The sequence below is a fragment of the Oryzias latipes genome, chromosome 13, assembly GCF_053564925.1.
Source record: "Oryzias latipes strain Hd-rR chromosome 13, Olatipes_Hd-rR_3.1".
Classification (NCBI taxonomy): Eukaryota; Metazoa; Chordata; class Actinopteri; order Beloniformes; family Adrianichthyidae; genus Oryzias; species Oryzias latipes.
The window spans coordinates 14,376,687-14,398,555 of NC_136249.1; the positions used below are offsets into that span (position 1 = coordinate 14,376,687).

A 21,869-nucleotide genomic window follows, 5' to 3' on the forward strand; every position below is an offset into this window, starting at 1 on the left:
TTACTGATCTGCTTTGTGTTCAGCTTTCTCTAGAGCAGCGCTCACACAGCGTGGCGTCTGAACACACTATTGTGTTCAGACACAATAGTGTGTTTAGAAACAAGAAAAAATAAACTACTATGGTCAGCATTAGTGTGTGTTTGATTCCAGTTCAAGCAGGGTCAAAATCAGCATTTTACAGTATCTTTAGCAGAACAATCACTAAGTAATACTTCCCTTTTCTTTCCCTTCAAACAGAACCTGCCGATTTGGTTTATAAAAATTGTGTTTGGAGTGTTATCGTAAAAGATAAGTTCACAAACAAAATTATAAGAAAAAAATTCAAACTTTTATGATGGTAAAGTTTTAAAATTACAAAAAAAATTCTAAAATTGGCTAAAGTCATGATTTTACAAATTCCTGAAATTTTCATTAATTTGTACAGAAGCTAACGTCAGAGTTTTAGTTTTAAGTCTTCAAAAAAATAAAGCACATTCAGCAAAATTCTTGAGCAGTGTAATTTCCATTCCAATTCTCTGAATTGCCTACAAAATAAAGTAAATTTGAACAGGTAAAGTTACCTGTTGAAATGCTTTAAAAGCTATTAACATTTCGTTTTCGACAAAATATATTTTTCTTTGTAAAATTACAACTTTAGGAAGCTTAAATTTGGGGGTTTTATGCTAGTAAATGTTTTATTTTTCCATAATTGTACAATTAAATTTCCTATAATTGCATGTCTTTGTTCTTCTAAAATTTCAACTTGTTTTTGTTTTTAGGTTGAAAACAAAACAAATGTGTTGTCATTTAAACGTTTTTTTTTTCTTTTATGGTGGCCCATATAATCCATCATAAAATTTTGATTGTTGCATATTTAAATAAAAACTGTAATGTGGATGTTGTGTTTATTTTATTCAACAGTGTGTATTTGGGGTGTGTCGTCATAGAAACGTGCGCAAGCTTACATAATATACTACATTTCCCAGAATGCATTTCACATTCGAGTGACATCCACGCTAGGATGAGGAGAAGCGTTTGTTTTCGTCCCCTGATTGTAAACTAACCGTCCTACACCTTGAGATCCGAGTTCAATTCCCCTCGTGGCAGCTTGCGCTTGTGTCATTTCCGCTCCGGACTTGCCACCAGACCGGGAGGTATTTTCTTCCCTCGTGGGGTTTTATCACCATGTTATCATCCGTCCCCAGCAGGCTAATAGCGCGAAGGTCGCGCAGCCTATCACCTTGCAGTCGCGTGCTCCAGACGAGCGTCAAGGGCGGCGCGAACCACGGCATCCGCGAGACGCAAGCGGAGAGCAACCGCAACCCCATCGTGTCCACCTCACGGGTGTCCAGGAGGGGCCTTTTGGCCGATGAAACGGCGGGTGCCTGTGTGAAGCCGTTGGTGCAGTACCACCACCTCGCCCCTAGGTGGCTGTCGAATCTCGAGATCCGGCGCAGTTCCTGGGCGGCTCTGGCCACCAGAGGGCGCAATAGTAACCAGTACTGGGAGGAGAGCGGGCGGAATGAAGGGGATGGGGGCAAAAGAGCAGGCGGCGGGGCAGGATTGGCCTCTGCTGGGGCTCTTTCTGCTGCAGCTCTGGCCTTTTGCTTGAGGAAAGATTCTGATAACAAAGGTAAGCTTTATAATAACTTTATTAACCATTTTAATAATAATACTTAAGTGGAATGAAATTGACCAAAGTCATAGTAAGTTTATAAACATTTTCATTTAATGTTAAAAAGCACAGATAAAAAAACGTTTTCAAATTTTACTGTTTTTATATATTTTTTCTAAAGGTGACGCCCTTCTTGAGGGAGCAAGGACCAATAATTCAGAGGATGTAATCAGGTACGACTCCCCTGATCTAACAGAATCTACATTTTTATTTACTATGTACACTACACACACAGTCCAGTCAGTGTTTTATTGTTTCTGCATACATTTTTAAATAATGGCATTATAATTAACCAGCATGTAGCCCCATATTCATTTTGACTTCCTGTATAGGCGTTTCACTATAAAAGCCATTTTTTAAGGTTTAAAATCAGAACTGATTATTTTCCTACTAAAAATTTTGATTTTTTTTTTTCCCCCTTGGAAATTGCCATTCAGTCACCATCCATGCTTTCAAATAATCAACACAAGCTCAAACAAAACCCTTTGGTATTTCAATGACATGTAGTACAAATGAAGGAGCCGCAGATGGTTTGGTTTGTGCTCCATCTTCCAGTGCAGGGACTATCTGATTTCATTTCTATGGTCACAAATCTAATTTGCCAAATGGTCAGAGTCCATATGTTAGGAAAGGCCTCTTGTAATTTCATTTGTAACCACCAGGTGGCACAAGAGGGCCACATGTGGCTGCAGACAGTTTGCTTTATTTTTGACCAGTTTTTTTTATTCTCTCAAACTAACAAAGAAAATTAGACTCCAGTTCTGAGTTTAATCTCAATGTTAAACGTAAAACATTAGTTATTCATCAATTTGATGACTGAATATAAAAGTATTACTGTAACTGCAGAAGGCCTGAACCAAACCCAATGTTTGACTTAACAGAGTTTCTCGTAATCAAAGGTAGAAAACAGAAATGAGAGGGAAGGCATTGTAAGAATAGCTGTTTGATCTGGGGGTATTTAGTATAATGGGAAATGATTTCAGTCTATTTGAATTAAAAAAAAAAATGTTTAAAACTGTCAAAGTCAAAGTTCAGGCACAGAAGACGCGTATCTTACATAAGATAACAAAAATGCATAAAAAGTAGAAATTATTTAGAGTTGGGATGGAATTTTAAGAATTATATTGCAGTAAATTTGAAAGTAGTAGTAAAAAGTGTAAGCTGCTGCATCATAGTGAAGAATGGCAGTTTTCTTTAGATTTTAGATGCCTTGATGTTCTGCTCATTTTTCATGGTCCAGCCTCTGATCATTTGGATCATTTCCTGTTTGATTTCTTTTGTGTTCTTAAATTAATGCCGTTTTTATGACTTAAGGAGTTCAGATTCGGATGCTGCAAAAACAATCATAGAAAAGTGAGTCCTTAACTCATGAGTACCCATGGTGACATCAGTGTAACAGAAAAATATCAGAAATGGATCCTGTGGTCCACCTGGTTTGTGGTCAAATACACATAATTTTTATTTTTTAAGAAAAAATGGGTCTGTGTTCTTATGGGTTAAGATCAGAAATGTCTAAAAGTCCCACTTCGACTATCTTGTGATCTATTGTAAAAGTTTTCCCAGTGGTCTTTTGATTATTACTGTGGCATTTTTAGCCAAAACAAAAACGACTTTTCTTGGACATAGTTTCTGTAGAGCGGCAGGAGGTCGTTAGAAATTCACCTCTAAATTGTGGTGGAACCTTTGGAGCAGAGCAAAAGGAAAATCATCTGATGGATTTGATGAAACTATTGAGCATTTTTTAGGTGAAGATGGTCTGGATCTGGATTTATTTAGGGTTTTTGAACCCAGCCTTAACATGGTGATCTGTGAAGCTTTCTCCTGGGGTGTCACCTGAGTGTGTTGGAGCTCGGTTGTGTTTCTTTGTGTGCAGGCTTGGGTTACCTGTTCACACACAGCAGATGGTGCAGGGATGCAGTCATCTGCTCACAGATGTGTTAAGTGCTTTGGTTTCCATATCAGGATTCATTCAGTCAGAGGTCCACAATGCAAACGTCTCACTCAGTGCATTCTTCAAATCCCAGCTATAGTAATGCGCTGACACTTTTACTCATAGAGTTTGTTTACATAAACATAGAAACGCAGGTTTGTCTTTCCAGTGTGGTGTGTTTGAAAGCTGAAAGAGCTGCTGAGCTCCAGCAGCTGTACGGGTGGAGCGTCTGCCCCATCCCTGCACACCTTCAGACGGGGGGGGCAACAGGAGCAGACGTGACAGAGGCCTCCGTGTTGACTGTAAACACGCTGGTTGCCGGCTCGCACCGCTCAATAGTCGACAGAAGGATCCTGTCAGAGACGGCGCCATGGCAGAAAACACACCTGCTCTGCACCGACAACAGTGCCGACTTTCCAGAAAAATACTTGCAACAAGTTAGGGATTTTGTCATTTACATGAGAGCTTTCCCTATCTGGTCTGAATTTTAATGAAATACGTAAAAGTTCTCTTTGGCACAACTATGTGAATGGAAAAAAAACACAATTTTGATATTAATTACCCCCAAAATTAGGACAGAAACCCCCAAATAACCAAACTAGACTGTATCAATACCAAATAAATCCTCTATTTCCCTCAATGACAGCTTGAAGGGGACGTCTCATGCTCCTCACTAGCCTCATGATGTCATTCTGAGGCAACGCGTTCCACAAGTGCTACATGCAGTTCTGCTAGATCACTTGGGGTACCGTCATCCAGTCTCTGCTTCAGCTGGTTCCAGATGTGCTCTATGAGGTTTAGGTCTGGGGTCATTGCTGATCAAACCATTTGAGACACTCCCACTTCCTGAAGTCCAACTGTGACAATTCTGGCACCCTGTATGGAGCATTTTAGTCCATGAACAGAAAGTTAGGGGTGTGCTGGTGGAATTGGGGAGGATGATGGTTCTAAGATGTCTCTGAGGTAAGAACCTGCAGTGACTGGACCATCTACAATAACCAATCAGTTTTTAAGTGATGTCTGCCCAGACTGTTGCACTGTTGCACTACTGACCCAACACACATCAGCGAACAGGAGGCTATAGACCATTCCTGCATTGTCCAGGTCACATGGTCTTGTACTGCAAACGTTCACGGCACTGTCTTGGTGTCAGTGGAGTCACCTGCAACAGTCGTCTGGTGTTCAAGTCAAAGCGGTGGAGCCAGTTGTCAATAGTTAGTGAGGAAACTCGCATCCTTCACATCTGGTAAACGGGCCTGCAGCTGTGTGGCGTTTGCTAAACCATGTCTGTGTGCAGAGGTCCTTAGGTACTGGTCATTTGCACGGCTCCACTCAGGGGTCTGTCACAAACTCTGCCAGTAGTTCTGTGTCTTGATGTAAGTCTACTGATGACACTTTGAGACTCACAAGTTCACCTGCAACATCTGGCTGTCTACTACCAACCTAAAGGCGCTGTGACCAGGTGGTGCTGCTGGTCTATTAAACAACCTCATGTAGTCATGGCTGTTTGAATGATGAACTTGGAATGACTTACTGGAAAAAAAACAGCTTTTTATTTCCACAGAATGTTGAAATTGTTGACACATTGAAAATGTTTTAATTTTAGATTTTTCTGATTTTGGCCCCAAAAAGTAAAACACACTGAACACAGTTAGACTGTTATGTGGCAAATTCAATTCAATTCAATTCAATTTTATTTGTTTAGCCCAAATTCCCAACAACAGTCGTCTCAATGGGCTTCGTACCAGTAAATGTATGGTAGAGTAGAGACAAACCAGAGACGAGGTACACGGTCAGGTACAGGAGCATGGAAAACACAGAATGAGGTGTGTCTGTCACCCTAATACCTGCCTAATAATAATTGCCTCCCCTTAAAATCTGTAAAATGTTACAAACACTGTGCATACGACATCCACAACATTTCACAATAACCTGAACTGGAAATGTAGAAATGTACAGTTTTGAAAGATTTGTTGTTTCTGTTATTAATGTCACATTTGTGCTGATGTAAAATGAACAGATTATAGAAGACATTTTCTTCTTTCTGTTCCAAGTTTTCAAGTCTAAATAGGGGATTATGTTGTACTGTATTTGTGAAACTCCTTAGAATAAATCCTAGGAAGTTTCATTTATTTATACATTTCTCCATGTTTTTACACTTTTCATATTTTTTAACGACATAAAAAATGTTTTATTTCAGTTTTTGATTTTTTTGCAGTAAAAAAACAACAACAACATTTTCTCCTCAAACCATTTCAGGTTTATTGTGGAAATAATATGTAAAATCATGAAAACCTATGTTTTAAAAAAAGAAGCTAGGGCTGTACTGGAAATGAGGCCTTGTCACAAAAACAGTTTTAAAGGTAAATTTAAAAAAAAAGGAAATGTTGGTAAACGGTAAAGGTAAAACCTGTAAAATATCATAGCATATCCTGAAACATTGCTATATTATCAGTATTATTATTATTACATGAGGACTTGTTTATTGTTTTCTCTCTAGGCTCTTGAAGGAGGGCGTGGATCCAAACCATCGCCACCGTCTCGGCTGGACGGCTCTCATGGTGGCTGCTATGAACCGGCAGCACAGGTTTGGAAACGGATCGTCTGCTTTCAGAGTGTTGTTTTCTCGGAGGTGCATGCGGCGTGGGGCCATGCAGCTGTCCGTGTGAACGCGTGCCCTCCCTGCTGCATGGCCACAGTACATCTTTAGAAGCGCAACTCCGACCGACAGACGGCGTTCAGCCGAACCCCCATGTCTCCGTCCAACAAATTCAATTAGCCTGCTGGCCCAAAGAACACACACAACGCAGAGGGCTGAGGTTAAGGCCGGGCCAAATCCAATTTGAAGGCCTTTTCTGCCTGCATAAGGGCTCGCCTTCTCCTTTTTTTCTTTTCTTGTTTGGTGAAGACAAAGCCTCGCATGAAATCTGACCACGACTTTAAAAGAGATGCTTTTAAATCGGAGTTAGTTCTTCATAACTCTGTGGCGTCTTCTCTTTCAAAACAGATCAGAGAAAATGCACATCTGTCCCATTGAGAGCTGAAACATGAGACAGACACTGTAGATATGACCCATCTTTTCTTTTATCTTGACTAAAGTAGGCAGATTTGTATATTTACTACACTTAATATCACAACATTTTTAATTTTTGTGAAAACTTTGAGCTTATCCTTGATAGTTGTCGAGAAAATTAATTTAAATTAGTTTTTTTTGATGGTTTAAAAACCGACTAATGAAAATGGTGTCGTTGGTGTTTGAATCATTCTTTAAGCAAGCAGGAAAGCACGTTATGGGTGACAGGAAGGGGGAACGGGGTTGCTCTGCACCAACAGTCCCACCCACAACTGGGAGGCAAAATTCGAATGAACTCCGGTTGCTCTGCAGAAACTATGTCCTAGAAAACGACACAGGTTTGTTGATTTTGGCTGAAAACAACACAATTATAATTAAAAGACCACTGAGGATGCTTTGAAAAAAACATCAAAAACTGATCGGAGCGGAACTTTAAAATAGCCGTTGTCTGTTAGCTGCTGCTTATGTTTATGCAAACATCTTTTGTCGCAGACTGATGAAAGTCGTGTTTTGCGTTTAACGGCGTGAATTTGTTTATGGAGTGCTTTTCTATACAAATGTAATTGCAGGAGTGCTTTTATTTTTGCGTCAGCGCAGCATCCTGTGTGTATGTGTGTTTGTGTTATGAGTGCTATAACTCAGCAAGACAGACACTCCTCTGTGTTTAATCCCGTCTTCCAACCCCCCAGTGAGCCGTCAGTGCTGCGGGGAGGACCGAGCGCAGCTTCGCACACATCACTCACTGTTTCACTCACATAAACACACAACCGCGTCCACTCAGAAAGCCCCGCACAAGCCAGGAGACGAGGGGAGTTTTTACCAAATATCTCAGAAGCCAACAGCCTATTACTCAGCTGCACACAACTTTATTTGCAGGCGTTAAGTGAAAACACAGCGAGCATCGCTCATAAACAAGCTCTGGCCTGGAGCTGGAACGTCAGGTCGGCTCTTATTAACCCATTTTTTCGGTATTTCCCCCCATGTTTGCAGTTGGAGCGGATTCTCAGTGAAGGTGGAAGTTGCTCTGACTGTTGAGGCGTGGCTCCAACATAAAGCTCGCACGGGGGGGTGGGGGGGTTTACTTAGTTTTGATGTGGGGTTGAATGGGGAGGGCCCTCTGTTTGCACTCTTTAGCACACAATACCCATCTCCATCGCTCCATCCATGTCTTCTGTGCTGCATTCAATGACCGCCCAGCCAAGTGAGACGCATGGTCCAACCTGAGGCCGCAGGGTGGGAGTGGGGTTGAAGGATGAATTTGCTTTTGGGGGGGGGGGTTCAGTGAGAGCAGCGTCATGTGAAACCAACTGGTTCATGAAACTAGACGATCCTTGGAGGATCTGCAGAGGATTCTGGCTCAAAGACCCACTCTGATGAAAATGGTGTTTTGAACATGTTCTTGTAGCATTTTTCAGATGCTGGATGACATCTATTAGGAAGATTAAGCTCAAAGTTGTATTTCTGAGTATTTCTTTATCCAAATTGTTGCAAATCAGGAGCCGACAAAAGAACTTTTGAAAAAGAGCTTAATTGTGACGTAGGAAATATGCTGGGCAGGCCACAAGCTCCGTGCTCCAAGCTCTCACTTATGGGTGATGGTGAAGGGGGAGGGGGGGGGGGGGGGTTCTCTACACCAACAGACCTGCCCACAACTCAGAGACAAATGTCTGATGAACTACTGCTGCCCTGCAGAAACTATGTCGTAGCAAACAACACAGGTTTTTGGATTTGGGCTAAAACCAAAATAATCCTATTTAAAGGCCCCTGGGAACACTTTTACAATCAACCAAAAAAGGATTGGGTTGAGACATTAAAGTGAAAAATGTTGGGGTTAAATCAGGTCCAGGACCTGGACCGGGTCAAAAACATGGATGGTGAGTCTCAGGTGTCCAGACAGCTGATCTTGTTTTCCCTTCAAGGCCAGATAGGAGACCAACAGCAGCTCAGCAAAACATCATAAAAAATCTAAATATGTGAGCAAACATGAACCTGAGGACCACCTCGTTCTGCTTTGGAGAAGATGGAAAAATTATTTAAAGCTGCTGAAGATAGAGGTTTAGACTTTTCCTCTAGAGCCAGGGAGCCTTTAAACTTGGCTTCAGTCTTGATACAACTGGGACCTTCTGTCATCATGATCAAACCAGTTTATGAGTAGAAATCAAGACGCATATGAGAAAATAAATCAGGAAAGATAATTCACATGTGTCTCCACAAAGCAGCTTCTTTACTCTTTGAGCTCTGACAGCACTTTGACATTTTCTAACAATGTTTCTGTCCATGCTAGAAGTTCCTTGGAAGTCTTTAACTTCTCAGTCCTTAAAAATTGAGGTTTAACCTGATAAACCTCAGCGTGACCCCAAATTAGTGTCAAAGCTCTCCTCCCAAATAAAATTAGTCACTTGTCAGTTAATTAGCAAAACTATACAGTGTTTTTTAAACTGTGTTAGTTTTCCTGTTGTCCTGCATAATTAAATCTCCATCTCTTTCATCTTTTTTAGCTCCTCCTCCATCCTTTCATCCCTTCCTCCTTTGCGACGTTTTCTTTATCCGTCACTTGTTTGCGTTTCTTTCGCCCGTAACTCCTTTCAGAGCATCCTCACATCCTGCCCAGCCTCTCCCACATCTGTATAGGTTTCAGAAGATCAGCATCAGGGTGTTCAGACAACTTCTTGCAAGGGTGAGAGCCTTTTGTGAGCCACGACACCCCGACCCCCTCTGGCGTTTAGTGATACAGTAACAAAAGGGGGGACCCCCTAATGGACCTTTTCTGCTTCTTCACCAAGGTCAGACACAAAGGCCTGGCCAGAAGTTCTCTGCCTTGGTGTCCCTCAGGAGCAGGTTGTCCCATGACGGCGCCGGGAGGTTTCTGAGACCTTCATGAGCTTTCTGTTGTTGCAGCTGCTGCACAGTTGCAGCAGGATGGAGCTTTATCTTAGTTCTATCTTAACCTCCTGTGTACCAGAGAAAACAATGTTCATTCAAAATCTTTTTAATTCACAAAAACCACAATTCCCAGAGCCCCACCCCTTGACATTAGATATTATGGAAAAGCCCCAAATGTTTTCTAGATACCAAAAGGAGTTTGTTCAGTCGTATGCTGTAGTGGGAGATATTCAGGTTGAGACATGTCCTACAGAGGACACATTTGCATGGGTGGTTGTCAGGAGGTTAAGACATATTAAAGGCCATGTCATCAAGAATAACACATCATGCTTATAATGTTTATCTTTTTCCATTAGTAGAACATATGAAGCACAAAGTTTCTCTCTCTACCATCCAGTAGCTCCATCACCAACTTAATGTAATCTTCTCTGAACTCGTTTGTCTTTTTCCTGAACATTTCGTTCCAAACCAATCCTTAAAGAAGTAACAGGTCTAGTTGGACCTAGAGCCACAACCTTAGGAATGTGGGAAAAGATTCAGCTATTATTTGTGTAGTCTTAGGTTCTAAACATTGACTGTATATGAGAACTGGACTTAGTGACCCATCCCCCTGGTGTTCCAAACAGGAAGTACCTCTTCAGTAGAGAAATAAACGGCTGTTATTCTGTAATTTTATTTGTCATAACCATTCTTGGATTACTACATTTTTTGTTGTTTTTTTTTTTACATGTTTTTCATGGCTGTTTAAGTTGTGCACATAGTTCCCCTTTTTTCTACATAAAAGTGAAACAAATCCTGCTGCCATATTCCAGTCGGTTGGGATAAGTTTGTAACCTAAAGGCCCGTTCTCTGTTATCGCTGGACTTGCTCTAAAAACAGCCCACCTCATCCTCCCACAGATGATCATTTTTCCTGCACTGAAGCTCTCTCTGGTCTCTGCCTTAGCTGTTTAGCCTGCAGCGATCCATCACTCTGTCCTGGCCTGCATTTGGTGGTCCCAGGTTTAATGACGGCAGTGCTGCGCCGGCAGGGTTCAAGTTTTGGCCAATGGCCGCTCTGCAGACACGATGGCTTTTTTGGTGCGTGTCCTCACCGCTCGCGGTGGGAACCGTGAAGCGTGTGGTTCTGTAGACACAGAGACGCTACCTGGAATGTCCGTGGGGTCACAGTGAGTGATGTTGCCGAGGTTCGCTCTAAAAAGGCGGTACGCTCCAATGAGAAGCTGCACACAAATACTCGTTTTTCTCTCCCAGACCCCCCACTTCCACAGTGTTGGTGGATACGGGCCCGACCCTTGCCCCCTCCGCCAAGCACGTATGTGCGCGTTACGAGACTGAGGGAGCCGTTGAAGTGTGTCCACCATAAAGGCGCACAACAGATGGAAGGGAGTCAGGTGGAAGTGTCATGGTCAGTCGGGGGACTCCGTGTTTGCTTTCAGGCTTTTAGGACGTGAGAAACTTGGTGGAGGGTCAAGGTTACGTTTGACGTCTCCTCCGAGTTCCAGCTCCAACGTTTGCTCTTTTTCCAGAACCAAACTCGGACAAGGGGTTTTTGCAGTCTGGCACATTTACATAAATGCAGTCTTTAGGGGCCTTATTGCAACTCTGAAGTTTAACAGCGTCTGCAGTAAAACAGTGAAAGTATTTTTACTATTTTAGAAATTAGGACGGGTGCAATATGTCCACGAAAATGTGCTGCTAAAAGCATTAAGAAGAACAAAAGTTTTTAATGGGAAAGGAACAAGAGTGCCCAGATATTTTCCCAGAAAATAAAGATGAGGAAAAAGTTCCAGTTGTTTCTAATGTGAGCCTCATCACTTCCAGGAATGAATTTTTAGGATTTAACAGAAAAACTGATCAAACTTATCACATCAAACCTTTATTTTCGTACACGATATTTGATTGTCATTTCAAGTGAAATTCCAGGTTATTTGCAGAACCGTGTGACTCCTAAGATGTGTTTGTCTCCTCAGCGTGGTTAAAGTTCTACTGGAGGCGGGCGCCAACCCGAATGCAGGAGACGAGTTCAACAACGTTTATGACACCTCGCGGGAAAAAGGCATCCACTCGCTGGAAGGTGAGAGAACAAAGCGGGCTCCTTGCAGCACCGCTCGAGTTTGCTTTATTACACAAGTAAACCTGCGAGCATCATAAGAGACGAGCATTTGCATAAACATTTACATTCATGCACATGTTTGACTCTTGGAGTATTTTTCTCTTTTATTTATTTTCTGGGACGACTAATGTATTTTTTATGTTTTTCTTCGGAGCAAATGCATGCGTGATGGTACACTTATTCGCCCCACCCTCCTAACCACCACCACAACCACCCTCCAGTCTGTGTTAGGTTTCTGCAGACATATTTATATGGGATATGTATATTGCAGACATTTATATGGCTGTCAGGTTTGGGTCCACGTGGGGCCGGCGCAGCGTGGGGAAGCGTTTCCCAGATGCACTCTGATGGATGGGCTGGGGTGGTCTGTGCGACGCTTTATTGGGTTAGCTGTGATTATCCCACCCTGTGCTTCACACACACACACAAACACACACACACACTGCAGAGAGGGAGACGACCGGAGAGATGGAGGAAGAGTGGGATGAATGGAGGGAGGAGAAGACGGATGAAGCGCAGTAGAAGGAAAAAAGGAAAGGCTCTGAAAGAATAAGGATGAAAAGAATATTAAAGACGGAGGAGTAGGAAGAAGCAGTATATGTTTAGGGGCTGAAGGAAATGGCAGGGATGATGATGATGATGAGGGAGGGAGAGGAGAGGAAGTCAGGAAATGGATGAGACAAAGCTGTGGGTAAGGCGGAGGGATGGAGAGGCTGCATGTGATGATGGAACTTATGGACACAAAGGAGGAGAGGAAGGATGCAGAAAAATGAAAATGAATGATAGAGGAGAGGCACGAGAGGAGTGTTCTTATGAAAAAGGAGTAAGGAGGGAATGATGGAGGATCTTCATTAATGTGAAGAGAGACCCAAATAAGAATCTTGTGCGAGTCGTATCATGTTGGAAGAATGAGATAAAATGGAGAAAAATTAACACCTTTTTTGAAACAGGATGACTTGAAAGTGTCTGAATAGGAATGTATTCATGAGGACAACCCTACAATTACATTAAAGGCTAAACATTTATCATTGGTAGACTGATTGGCTGCAGAGTGTTCATTATAAAGTGAAAATGGACACAAAAAAGAAATTCCTGTCACATGGCCTTAATGTCCATATTTCTTGCAATACTTGTAGACTTTGAATCTTTGAAACAAACTTTTGCTTCATCCTCTGGACAAAAACAAGAGATGAGAGATGAACTTTTCTTATAAAATGATCTTTTGAATCATTTAACATGACGTTAAGCTTATATACTAGTGGTTAGTCCTCCTACAACAGCTGCAATAGAGCGACATGCCACCGTTACCATGACATTGCATCCCACAGTGTATCAAATTATGAAAAATAATGGAAACATTGAAAATTCCAATATTAAAGTACTAATATCATATTTAATATTTATTTCTTTTGTAAGTGAACATAGCCTGAATAAGGACATTTGAGGAAGCAACCGGTTCTCGTCTCAGTGTCAGGCAATAATTTCTGATGATAGACGCCTGGAAGGGCATTATCCCTTACTTGACTTACTGCAGACATTTCTGTCAGCAGGATTTGTTTTTCAAAAGGGAAAACCCGTTTCCCAATTTTTTTTTAATTCAAGTATACTCTTTCAGTCTTTTGTATGATGTGAAAAAGTGGATCCAAACATCATCTTCTCCCACATCTTTGGGGTTATCTAAGAACTCCAATCTTCTTCTGTCCTCTTCCATCCTCCAGTCCTGGTGTCCAGAGAGGACGAGTTCAGCAGCAGACTCAGCAGCAGGGCTGGATTTCGAGGCTGCACCGCGCTTCACTACGCGACCCTGGCGGATGACGCTCTCGCAGTCCGAATGCTTCTGGAGGCGGGTAGGTCGAAGGCCCTCCCCTACCACCACCACCACACAGAGTCATCTTCAGCTGCTCAGCATAAGTCTGAACGCTGCCTACACACCTCAAAGTGCAGAAACGACGACCTTCTGATGGTCAGTCGGTGCTCCTGCCTTCACAGGGGTTCAATAACTGCTTAGCATTTTAACAAACGGATGGATTTTTCCCAAATTCCAGAGGAAAATGTAAAACCACTGATGTGCTTTACTTGACTTCATCAGCAGCAAAACTCTTTAGCTATTGTTGCTGTTGTGGAGAAAAAAAGAACAAAGCTTCTGTTGATTTAGACCAAACTCTGTCCTTTTATGTTAATTATTGAGGTTTTATTTGGTTTCAAATTATATAGCGATTTGGGTTGGGTTTAAAAAAATGAATATTTTTTATCAAATTGATGTTGACTAAAAGTTCAGTATTCATTCTTAACCCCCCCCCCCCCCCCCCCCCCCCCGGTCATTTTTAGGTACAAAAAAGTTCACTTTCATTTCAACAATTTTTCATTTTGCTTCAAGTTTGTTTAGTTTGTATCACTACTAATGTGAAAGGTGTTGTTTATTACCAGACTAAATAAGCTTTGAAAGGAGATTTGAAAAAAGGAAATCAATATTTAATCTAATTGAAGCGTAAATCAAATGGAATTGTGAAGTTGTGAATCTGAGTGGAATCGATTCAGTATTTTGGCAGTTTTTCCTCTTTTAGTGACAGATTTGTAATTAAAGGTAAGGAGCAAGAAAGAAAATGAAACACATTTGAGTAAAATACCCTTTAGAAGTTCTTTGAACATTCTAATATTTTTTGCTGACCCTTCAGGAGTTTCATATATGAATTTTATTAGTATTTGTTGACTACATTTCATTTTTTTTTTTTAAACACCAAATTTGATGTCACCCATTTGCCAAAGTGAAAACCAAACATGAACCTTTTATATAATCTATTTATGAATCCACTGAGTTCTGATGGTGAAAACTTGCATGATATATAAAAATAAAAGTACATTGGTTTGTTTTTTTTGTTTTATTTTACGACAATTTTGCCATTCTAGTGACGATCAATGCACACTGTTTTTTTTTTGCATATACTTCTGGAAAACATACAGGGCACTGGACTTTGAAACTGTACACTTTTCTTCTCACTACTTAGTGCACTATATACGGTGTTTGCAATTTTTTCTGCGTCTCGGAATTTACAATTCTAAATCCCAGTGCATTGGAAATATCCTAGAAGTCTCTGCCTAAAACCAGTGTGTATTGTTTTTCACTAGATTGATGAATACACAATGCATTGCATTTGACCACTTTGTAATTTGAATAAAATAGTATGTAAATTAAATGTTTATAAATCATCCTAGTCTTTTAGGGGTTAGGGGAGGTAGTGAGTGAATTCAGACATAATTGTAGATTCAGACACTCAGAGAAAATGCCAAACGCCCTTTATAGGACTTTAATGCTATGTTTACATCAGCCATGTGACACGTGTAGTAAATGGCTGGACTGTCACTAGCCTATACTAGCACATGCACCTACAGTTGGAAGAACCTTGGTGCAAATATTGCAAACCTTGCTCCCGGCTTTTTCTTTCGCAGCTCTGTTCCAATATATAAAAGGCTTGGTGTCATAGAATTCCAGCTGGGCACAAACCGCAATAAATCATTTCTCCTCCATGATCAGTTTTCAAATGATTGGCGCTGTTGTGAATCACAGAGAATGCCATCCATACGTCACTACCAAATCTAAGTCTCTGATTGGTCAAATTTCCGCTTGGTTTAACTTTCATCACGCATTCAATGGCTATACGTAGAGCCCGAAAAAAGACTCGAAAACTTGCGTTCACAATGCGAGAACACAAGAGTTTTAAATGAGGAAGCCTGAAATGCACATAGATGTGCGTTAACATAGATTTTCATTGGAAATGGTGATCTGAACGCTTGTTGCTGAGGTCAGTAATTAGGGAGTAGTGAGCTAATTCTCCTTCAGGAAAGTTTCAGACCATAGTCTGTAAAGTTTCCTTTCAGCGTTTACATCCTTAAAGCCTTCTTACATGTGAACAGCTGATTTCAGGCTGAACTCATCTGAGATTGATCACTCGTTCATCTGCTTCATCCCCCACCAAACGGGCACCTGTCGTTGACTCAGCTCCGCTGGTGCGTTTGCGAGCACACACACCCTGAGGCGAACATCCCCCCACACAAACCCTCCCACCCCCATCTCCATTTCCAGCTTTTAAACAAGCCAGGCCTCGTTGAACTGTGACCCCCACACAGAACATGCCCTTGGGGTAACTCCACAGCCACACGAAGTGTGTGATATGATGTGAGAGCATCTATGGTTGCACTCACACCCTCCATATGTCCCACTATATAATTTGTGCTGTTACAAATCCTCTGCTTTCTTATTCTAGTTCAGTTATCGGAGTTGAGGCCCCAGTATGAAGGTTCGACCCACATTTGCTAAATTTAATTATTTTTTTTGCAAGCTAATGTATCTTCTCTGTGCTTGAATTGCAATTTTTCTCTTTTTTTTCGGTTGCAGTGCTTCAATATGGCCGCAGCAATATATTAATGTCAGTGTTTGTTCTTCTGGTATCCTCTTACCTGTTTTTTCTTCTCAGGCTGATTGCACTTTTAATTTAATATCAGTCATTTTGAGTGAAACCCTGCAAACACCATCTAAAAGGCATACGCAAAAGCATATATTAACGTCGTGTTTTTGCTTAAGATTGATGCACCTCCAGCCCGCGTGCCCACCTCATCCGCAGGCCTGAGTACGCTTAAACAAATCACTTCTATCTAACTCAATCAAATGTTCTGCTGGTGCTTTTTTTTTTTGCATTAAAAAGGTAAGAAATTTCACAAAGCGCATGCATTTGTTTGAAAAGCAATCAGATTAGCCACAGATTTGGTCGTTGCTTACCCGACGGGGACTTGGCCGTCTCGGCGCCAGCATCTCAGCTGATAACAGTCATGACATCACATACTTCTCTAACCGTAGTTTAAGGCTGAATAAAGTCTGTTCTTTCTCTGCTAAGCTTTTATCCTTTGTGAACCTATTTTCTTGTAGAATTGTGTTTTTCTTTTGGGTGATCGTGGGAAAAAAGGTCACGGCTCTTCCTTTGTCTGCGTCATCCCTTCATCGTATGTGTGTGTTTACAGCACCATGTTTGTCTTTTACCGGATTATTTCCCCTGTGTCTGCATCCGCGTTACTCTTCTAGGGATGCACTTTCGGCCTAAGCCGGACTTTGACTAACGTCTCCATCCATCACATGGTCGGACCCTAGCCTCGGGCCCCAGCGAGCCCCGTTGTCCCTCAGCCCTGCCTGCAGAGGCTGTGTAGCTTCTCCCCGGGCGCCACATCAGGGCCCCCCCAGATAATGGACAGCTCAGTAGGTGGTGAGGGGGCAGAAGAGGCACACACACAGGATGGCAGACGCACACACACTCAAAGGCCAGCAGGGGCTCTCTCCCACCAGCTGCAGTAAAAGAGCGGGAGGGGAAATGGGAAAAGAGGAGGGACTTCTAATAGGCATAACTAAAGCACTCTTAATGAAGGGATCCTATGTGAGTGTGTGTGCATGTTCAGCTGGGGTGTGTGTGTCCTCTTGTGTGATTGTCATTAGTGTTGATCCTGTTATAAAGTGCTCTGGCCCAGAGGGTTTGCCTGATATTAAAGCCTTAAATGATGCAATTTATTATGTCCGGTGTGTAGATGTGTGTGTGTCTCTGTGTCCTGGGTTTTTTATTGCTTTCCTCCCTCATGTTTTTGTTGGTTGGGGTGGAGTGGGTAGTGTATTGTTGTTGGGATCGATATGAGAAACGTACGAGTTTATCTACAACAACCAGGAAAAAGTGTGGCTACTTCAACTGTGTGGACCGTTTTTTTGCAGAAAAGGACCTCCTGACAAAAATTCTAAATTTTCTTGTATTCAAAATTTCCTTTCTAACAGCCAAACCTTGTGAGAAGCCCAATGATGTAGTTCATTTATATATTTTGTAATAAAACAACTGAACCCAACACAGTTGTTGGGCTGTTATTTTTAGTAAAAATGTGGCCATTATCCAATAGAAACTGTCTGCCAGAACTTGCTGGTCTAATTGGAGAAATATTCCTGTTGGTGCCCAGTCTGTTACTAAAATTGAGCTTTGCATCCTTGAGCAACAAAAGTTTTTACCTTTGAACCCCATATAATAATAGGGCTGTAACAATTAATCGACTTAATCTATGATTTGATTTGTATTTCTACAATCCAACCAGATCAATCTGATTCAACTTATCATTTAAATATATATATCATGTATCATCAACCACAAATTATAATATCAATTGAATTGTTGTTCAAATTAGTCAATACACCTTCTAATATGCATCATATTTGATAAACACATTTCTGACACTTCTATCTCATTTACATGATCTATTGTTCATTAAAACATGTTTTCTGTCCTGTAGTTCATCATCGTTCCACTAGGAGCAGTAGAATGGCTTTTCCTGCTCATTTCAAAATGGCTCCAACCATGAAATCTTAACCCTTGTGCTATCTTATATGACCCCACCCTTACATTGACGTGTTCTCCCTACCATGACAAAGGTGGATAAAGGTGAAGAGGATTTCATGTAATCCATGGACACCAGTGAAGATCACAAATCATTGAAGAAAAAAAGGTTCAGAGCACTGTCTAGTGGGTCTAGATGACCCAACTCTCAATGTTAAAGTGCCTAGGATAGCACAAGGGTTAAAAGTGGGAACATTTTAGCTAAATTCAGAACTTTATTGAGAGAATAACTAATCTATTGTTATTAATTTTTTTAATTACTACTAGCTGTGTTGCTAAATTTGTTTATAATTAATTCTTTATAATACATAATACCATGTTGAAATGTGTGCATTAAATTAGAAACAATCACTGCGTACATTTTTTTCCTGAACACTCTTTTGCATTTAAAACTAACATTGTTGTGAGCAAAATGTAACAAATTACCCAACGTATCATAATTGATATCAACAAGATCTCGTAAAATAATTATACTGCAAATGTTTTTTGTGAATTTCTTCGAAACCTTTCAAAAACAGATTTGTATCTTTTTTCAATGTACTGAGCTTTACAAGGTTTAGGATAGTGAACAGAAGTTTTTTGGACTAAAAATTAGTTATTAGACTCCTTTTTTGAAAGCCACAAACACATGTAAACATACATTTGCAGAAAAGCAAAAACTTATTTTGGTCACAGCTGATTGTTGTAAAATCCCAGCAGGCAGTGTCTGTCCAGAAGGATGGCGCATGCCAGTGCAGAAGAACACACACACACACACACATCCACACACATCCCGTGCTGTTACACCCAACAGCCTTCAGCACGTCTGCTGACCCATCCTGCAGTTTGATTCTTCTTGCATCGGGTGGGGGCAACAACCTGCTGTCAGTTTTGTTGTTCGGCTGTAGATGTCTGAAGGTTTATTGTTGACATGTGATGCAGATATGAACACTACCCCTGCTGGGGTGTGGCCCCCCTGCTTCGCTGCAGCAAGCCTCCGTCACCTTTGACCTTCTGTGACCCTAACCCCACTTTCTCCGCCACAGTTTAACTGTCCTGCAGAGCAGAAGGCTCCATACAAAGCTAAAAAAAAGAAGCTCATCTTTTGCTGTTGATCTCGTGACTTCCTGTCTTTTCTGTGGGTCGACAGGTGCCAACCCCCTGCAGACCAATGGTTTGGGCCACACCGCACGCGCCTATGCCAAGGAGGGCGAAGTGAGCACTGTGCTGCTGGAGTGGGAGGGCAAGGTAGGTTCACACCTGCAGAACATGCCTGCTTTTACTGCTAACAGACATCTGTACAAACCATCTTGCACACAGGCTCTTCCTCCTCAGGAGGTCTTAGTGCGTTTACTCATTGACTGGCAGGTGCTGGGGAGTCTTTGGGTGAATACTGGGAAAGGTTAATTGGGGTTAAACAGAAAAAGAGCCGTTTGTGTTTTGGAAACCAGTTTTTATTGTGAATCAGTGATAGTAAAAGAGTTAACTTGCTGAGTCATTAAACTGCATCGACTATGACTAAAGGAAAAGTTAGTAAACATTAAATTATAATTATTAAATTCCTGATTTTTATATATATATATATATATATATATATATATATGTATATGTATATATATATATATATATATATATGTATATATATATATATAAGGGCATCAAAACTAAGATTTCATATTCTATATTCTAGGTGTATAATTCCACATGTGTTAATTCAGTTTTGATGCCTTCAGTGTGAATCTACAATTTTCATGTCATGAAAATAAAGAAAACTCTTTGAATGAGAAGGTGTGTCCAAACCTTTGGTCTGTACTGTATATGAATATGATAGAATGATTAGTCATGGTTTGATTGTAAAAATTTAAAGTAAAAGTGATTTATGTCTATGTAAATACATACATATTCATAAATTGTACTTACAACACTTTGAATCCATTAATTGTGAAGTTTGTCCGAAAGAGTGTAATTAGGCTATTTGCTTGTAAAATGAGTGGGAGGAAGCTAAGTTATTTGCATTACTATTTTGCATTACTTAACTATTTTACTTTTTTTTTTTTTTTTTTTTTTAATAATTATAAGGTTTCGGTTACTGGGGATTGAGTTTCTCAGATGTAGCAGAAGTTACGCTTCGAAGCTTCAAAGCTTCAAAGCTTCATCTGAAACAAACCGCTGTTGTTTGCCTCCAGCTGAAGATCCTGGACTTAAATTGATTTCACAGATGTGTTCTTTGCAAAGCAGCTGATGTCAGTATTCATATGCTTTTCTCTTTGTAAACATGAAAGTCTATGACGTTATGAATCATGGGATGCAACACTTCCCGTTTCTACCTCTGAAAGTGTCTTTTTTTTTTCTTTTTTTCTTTTGAATGACCTCTGCTCTCCACTGTAACTGCTCTCCGGAGGCACTGAAAGTGATAGCTGTTATTAGTTTGTGGAACTCTTTACGAGCTTTTATTTGAGGGTTGGACCAGCGAAGCTGCCACTCCATGTTTTTGGCGGCTTCATTATCTTCCATATTGCGGATTTGGTTTTTCTGCTGCTAAAAACTAAAAATCTGAAGATGATCTTCTAATCATCCAGTTTGGCATTAAATTAGGATCTCACTCTTAAAATAGAGCTACCACTTTCAAAAGAACTCATTTACATTCTTTACAGACTATTATTATAAACGATTCATCTCCAAAACGGCCAAAAATAAATGCATTCAACACTACAAAAAGAAATCTGTTTGTGTCCCAAACACGGATGTAAACGTCATTGACTGTAAATGAGAAACTGACTGACTGACTGACTGACTGACTCATTGTTTCTATGGCAACCACTCTGGTCAATCAGGCGTGAGCTTGTTGGAAGGGCATACCCCTACCACTTGAAAGCAAGCTACACCGAATCTGTCTAAAAAACGTTTTAAATGTCGGATGTGAGGGCCAATGGGCACCCCCTACTTTTATTCAGGCAGTTTATAACTTGAATAACTTGAAATACGTAAAAAAATTATCATGAAAAAAATTTGGATTAATAGCTGTTTATAAGTCTATGGGATTTTTCCTTCTCGGAGACAGCGGGTACTTCCTGTTTGGAACAACAGCGGGGAGGGGTCACTTTTTTAATTTCTCATGGTCAATGGTAATCTTCCATCTTGGTTCTTGATTTTTTCTCTTTAAAAGCTGCTTGTGTTTCTTCTGGGGTTCAGATCATTTTATATTTGCATTCTTAGTTTATTTTTAATTATTTCAGGTGTTCAAACAATCACATTATTCACTAACGTATGACTGAAGTCAACAAATGACAAATGAGTCTGAGACTAAACAAAATGATTGTCCAGATGTATGAAAATTATGTCTATAATTTGTGTTAAGTAAAGTTTGAGTTTAATCCCACAGCTCTGGGATGTTAAAGGTTTCAGTTGCCCTCTCTGCTTAGATGCTGCTGCCTCACTGGTGTGCAGCAGCATTTCTAAAATAAAACTCGAGTTATCGGTGGTTATCTGCTGGCTTGACAGTAGGCTGGAACTAAGCAAGATGGAAGGAGAGAATAAACGGCTTCCCGCCACTGCAGGCTGAAAACCTGGAGTTTAAGGAGACGGAGAAGGGGAGGATTAATGAGTGGTGGAATGGCTGTGAGAAAGAAAGAGGAGAAGAACTGAGGAGCAAGTTAAGAGCTGTAACAAGAAACTAAAGCGGGGGTGCCAAACACATTCTACAAATCTAAAGATTTGTAAAAACTGGTGAAACTTTGCAGAAGTTGTTTATTTATATATATATATATATATATATATATATATATATATATATATATATATATATATATATATATATATATA

General features: G+C 40.7%; 1 protein-coding gene across 2 annotated transcripts in view; it reads left to right on the forward strand.

The window, feature by feature from the left end:
• The first annotated feature begins 956 nt into the window (after positions 1 to 956).
• clpb (ClpB family mitochondrial disaggregase) overlaps positions 957 to 21,869 on the forward strand; it is a 37,668-nt gene continuing 16,755 nt past the window's right edge. For both annotated transcript variants that reach the window (XM_078956504.1, XM_004075755.5), the window contains exons 1-6: positions 957 to 1,612; positions 1,776 to 1,827; positions 6,085 to 6,171; positions 11,513 to 11,616; positions 13,374 to 13,502; positions 19,198 to 19,295. In XM_078956504.1, coding sequence (XP_078812630.1) covers positions 1,165 to 1,612; positions 1,776 to 1,827; positions 6,085 to 6,171; positions 11,513 to 11,616; positions 13,374 to 13,502; positions 19,198 to 19,295 — 918 coding nt within the window. In that variant the 5' untranslated portion in view covers positions 957 to 1,164. The remainder of the gene's footprint in view (positions 1,613 to 1,775; positions 1,828 to 6,084; positions 6,172 to 11,512; positions 11,617 to 13,373; positions 13,503 to 19,197; positions 19,296 to 21,869) is intronic.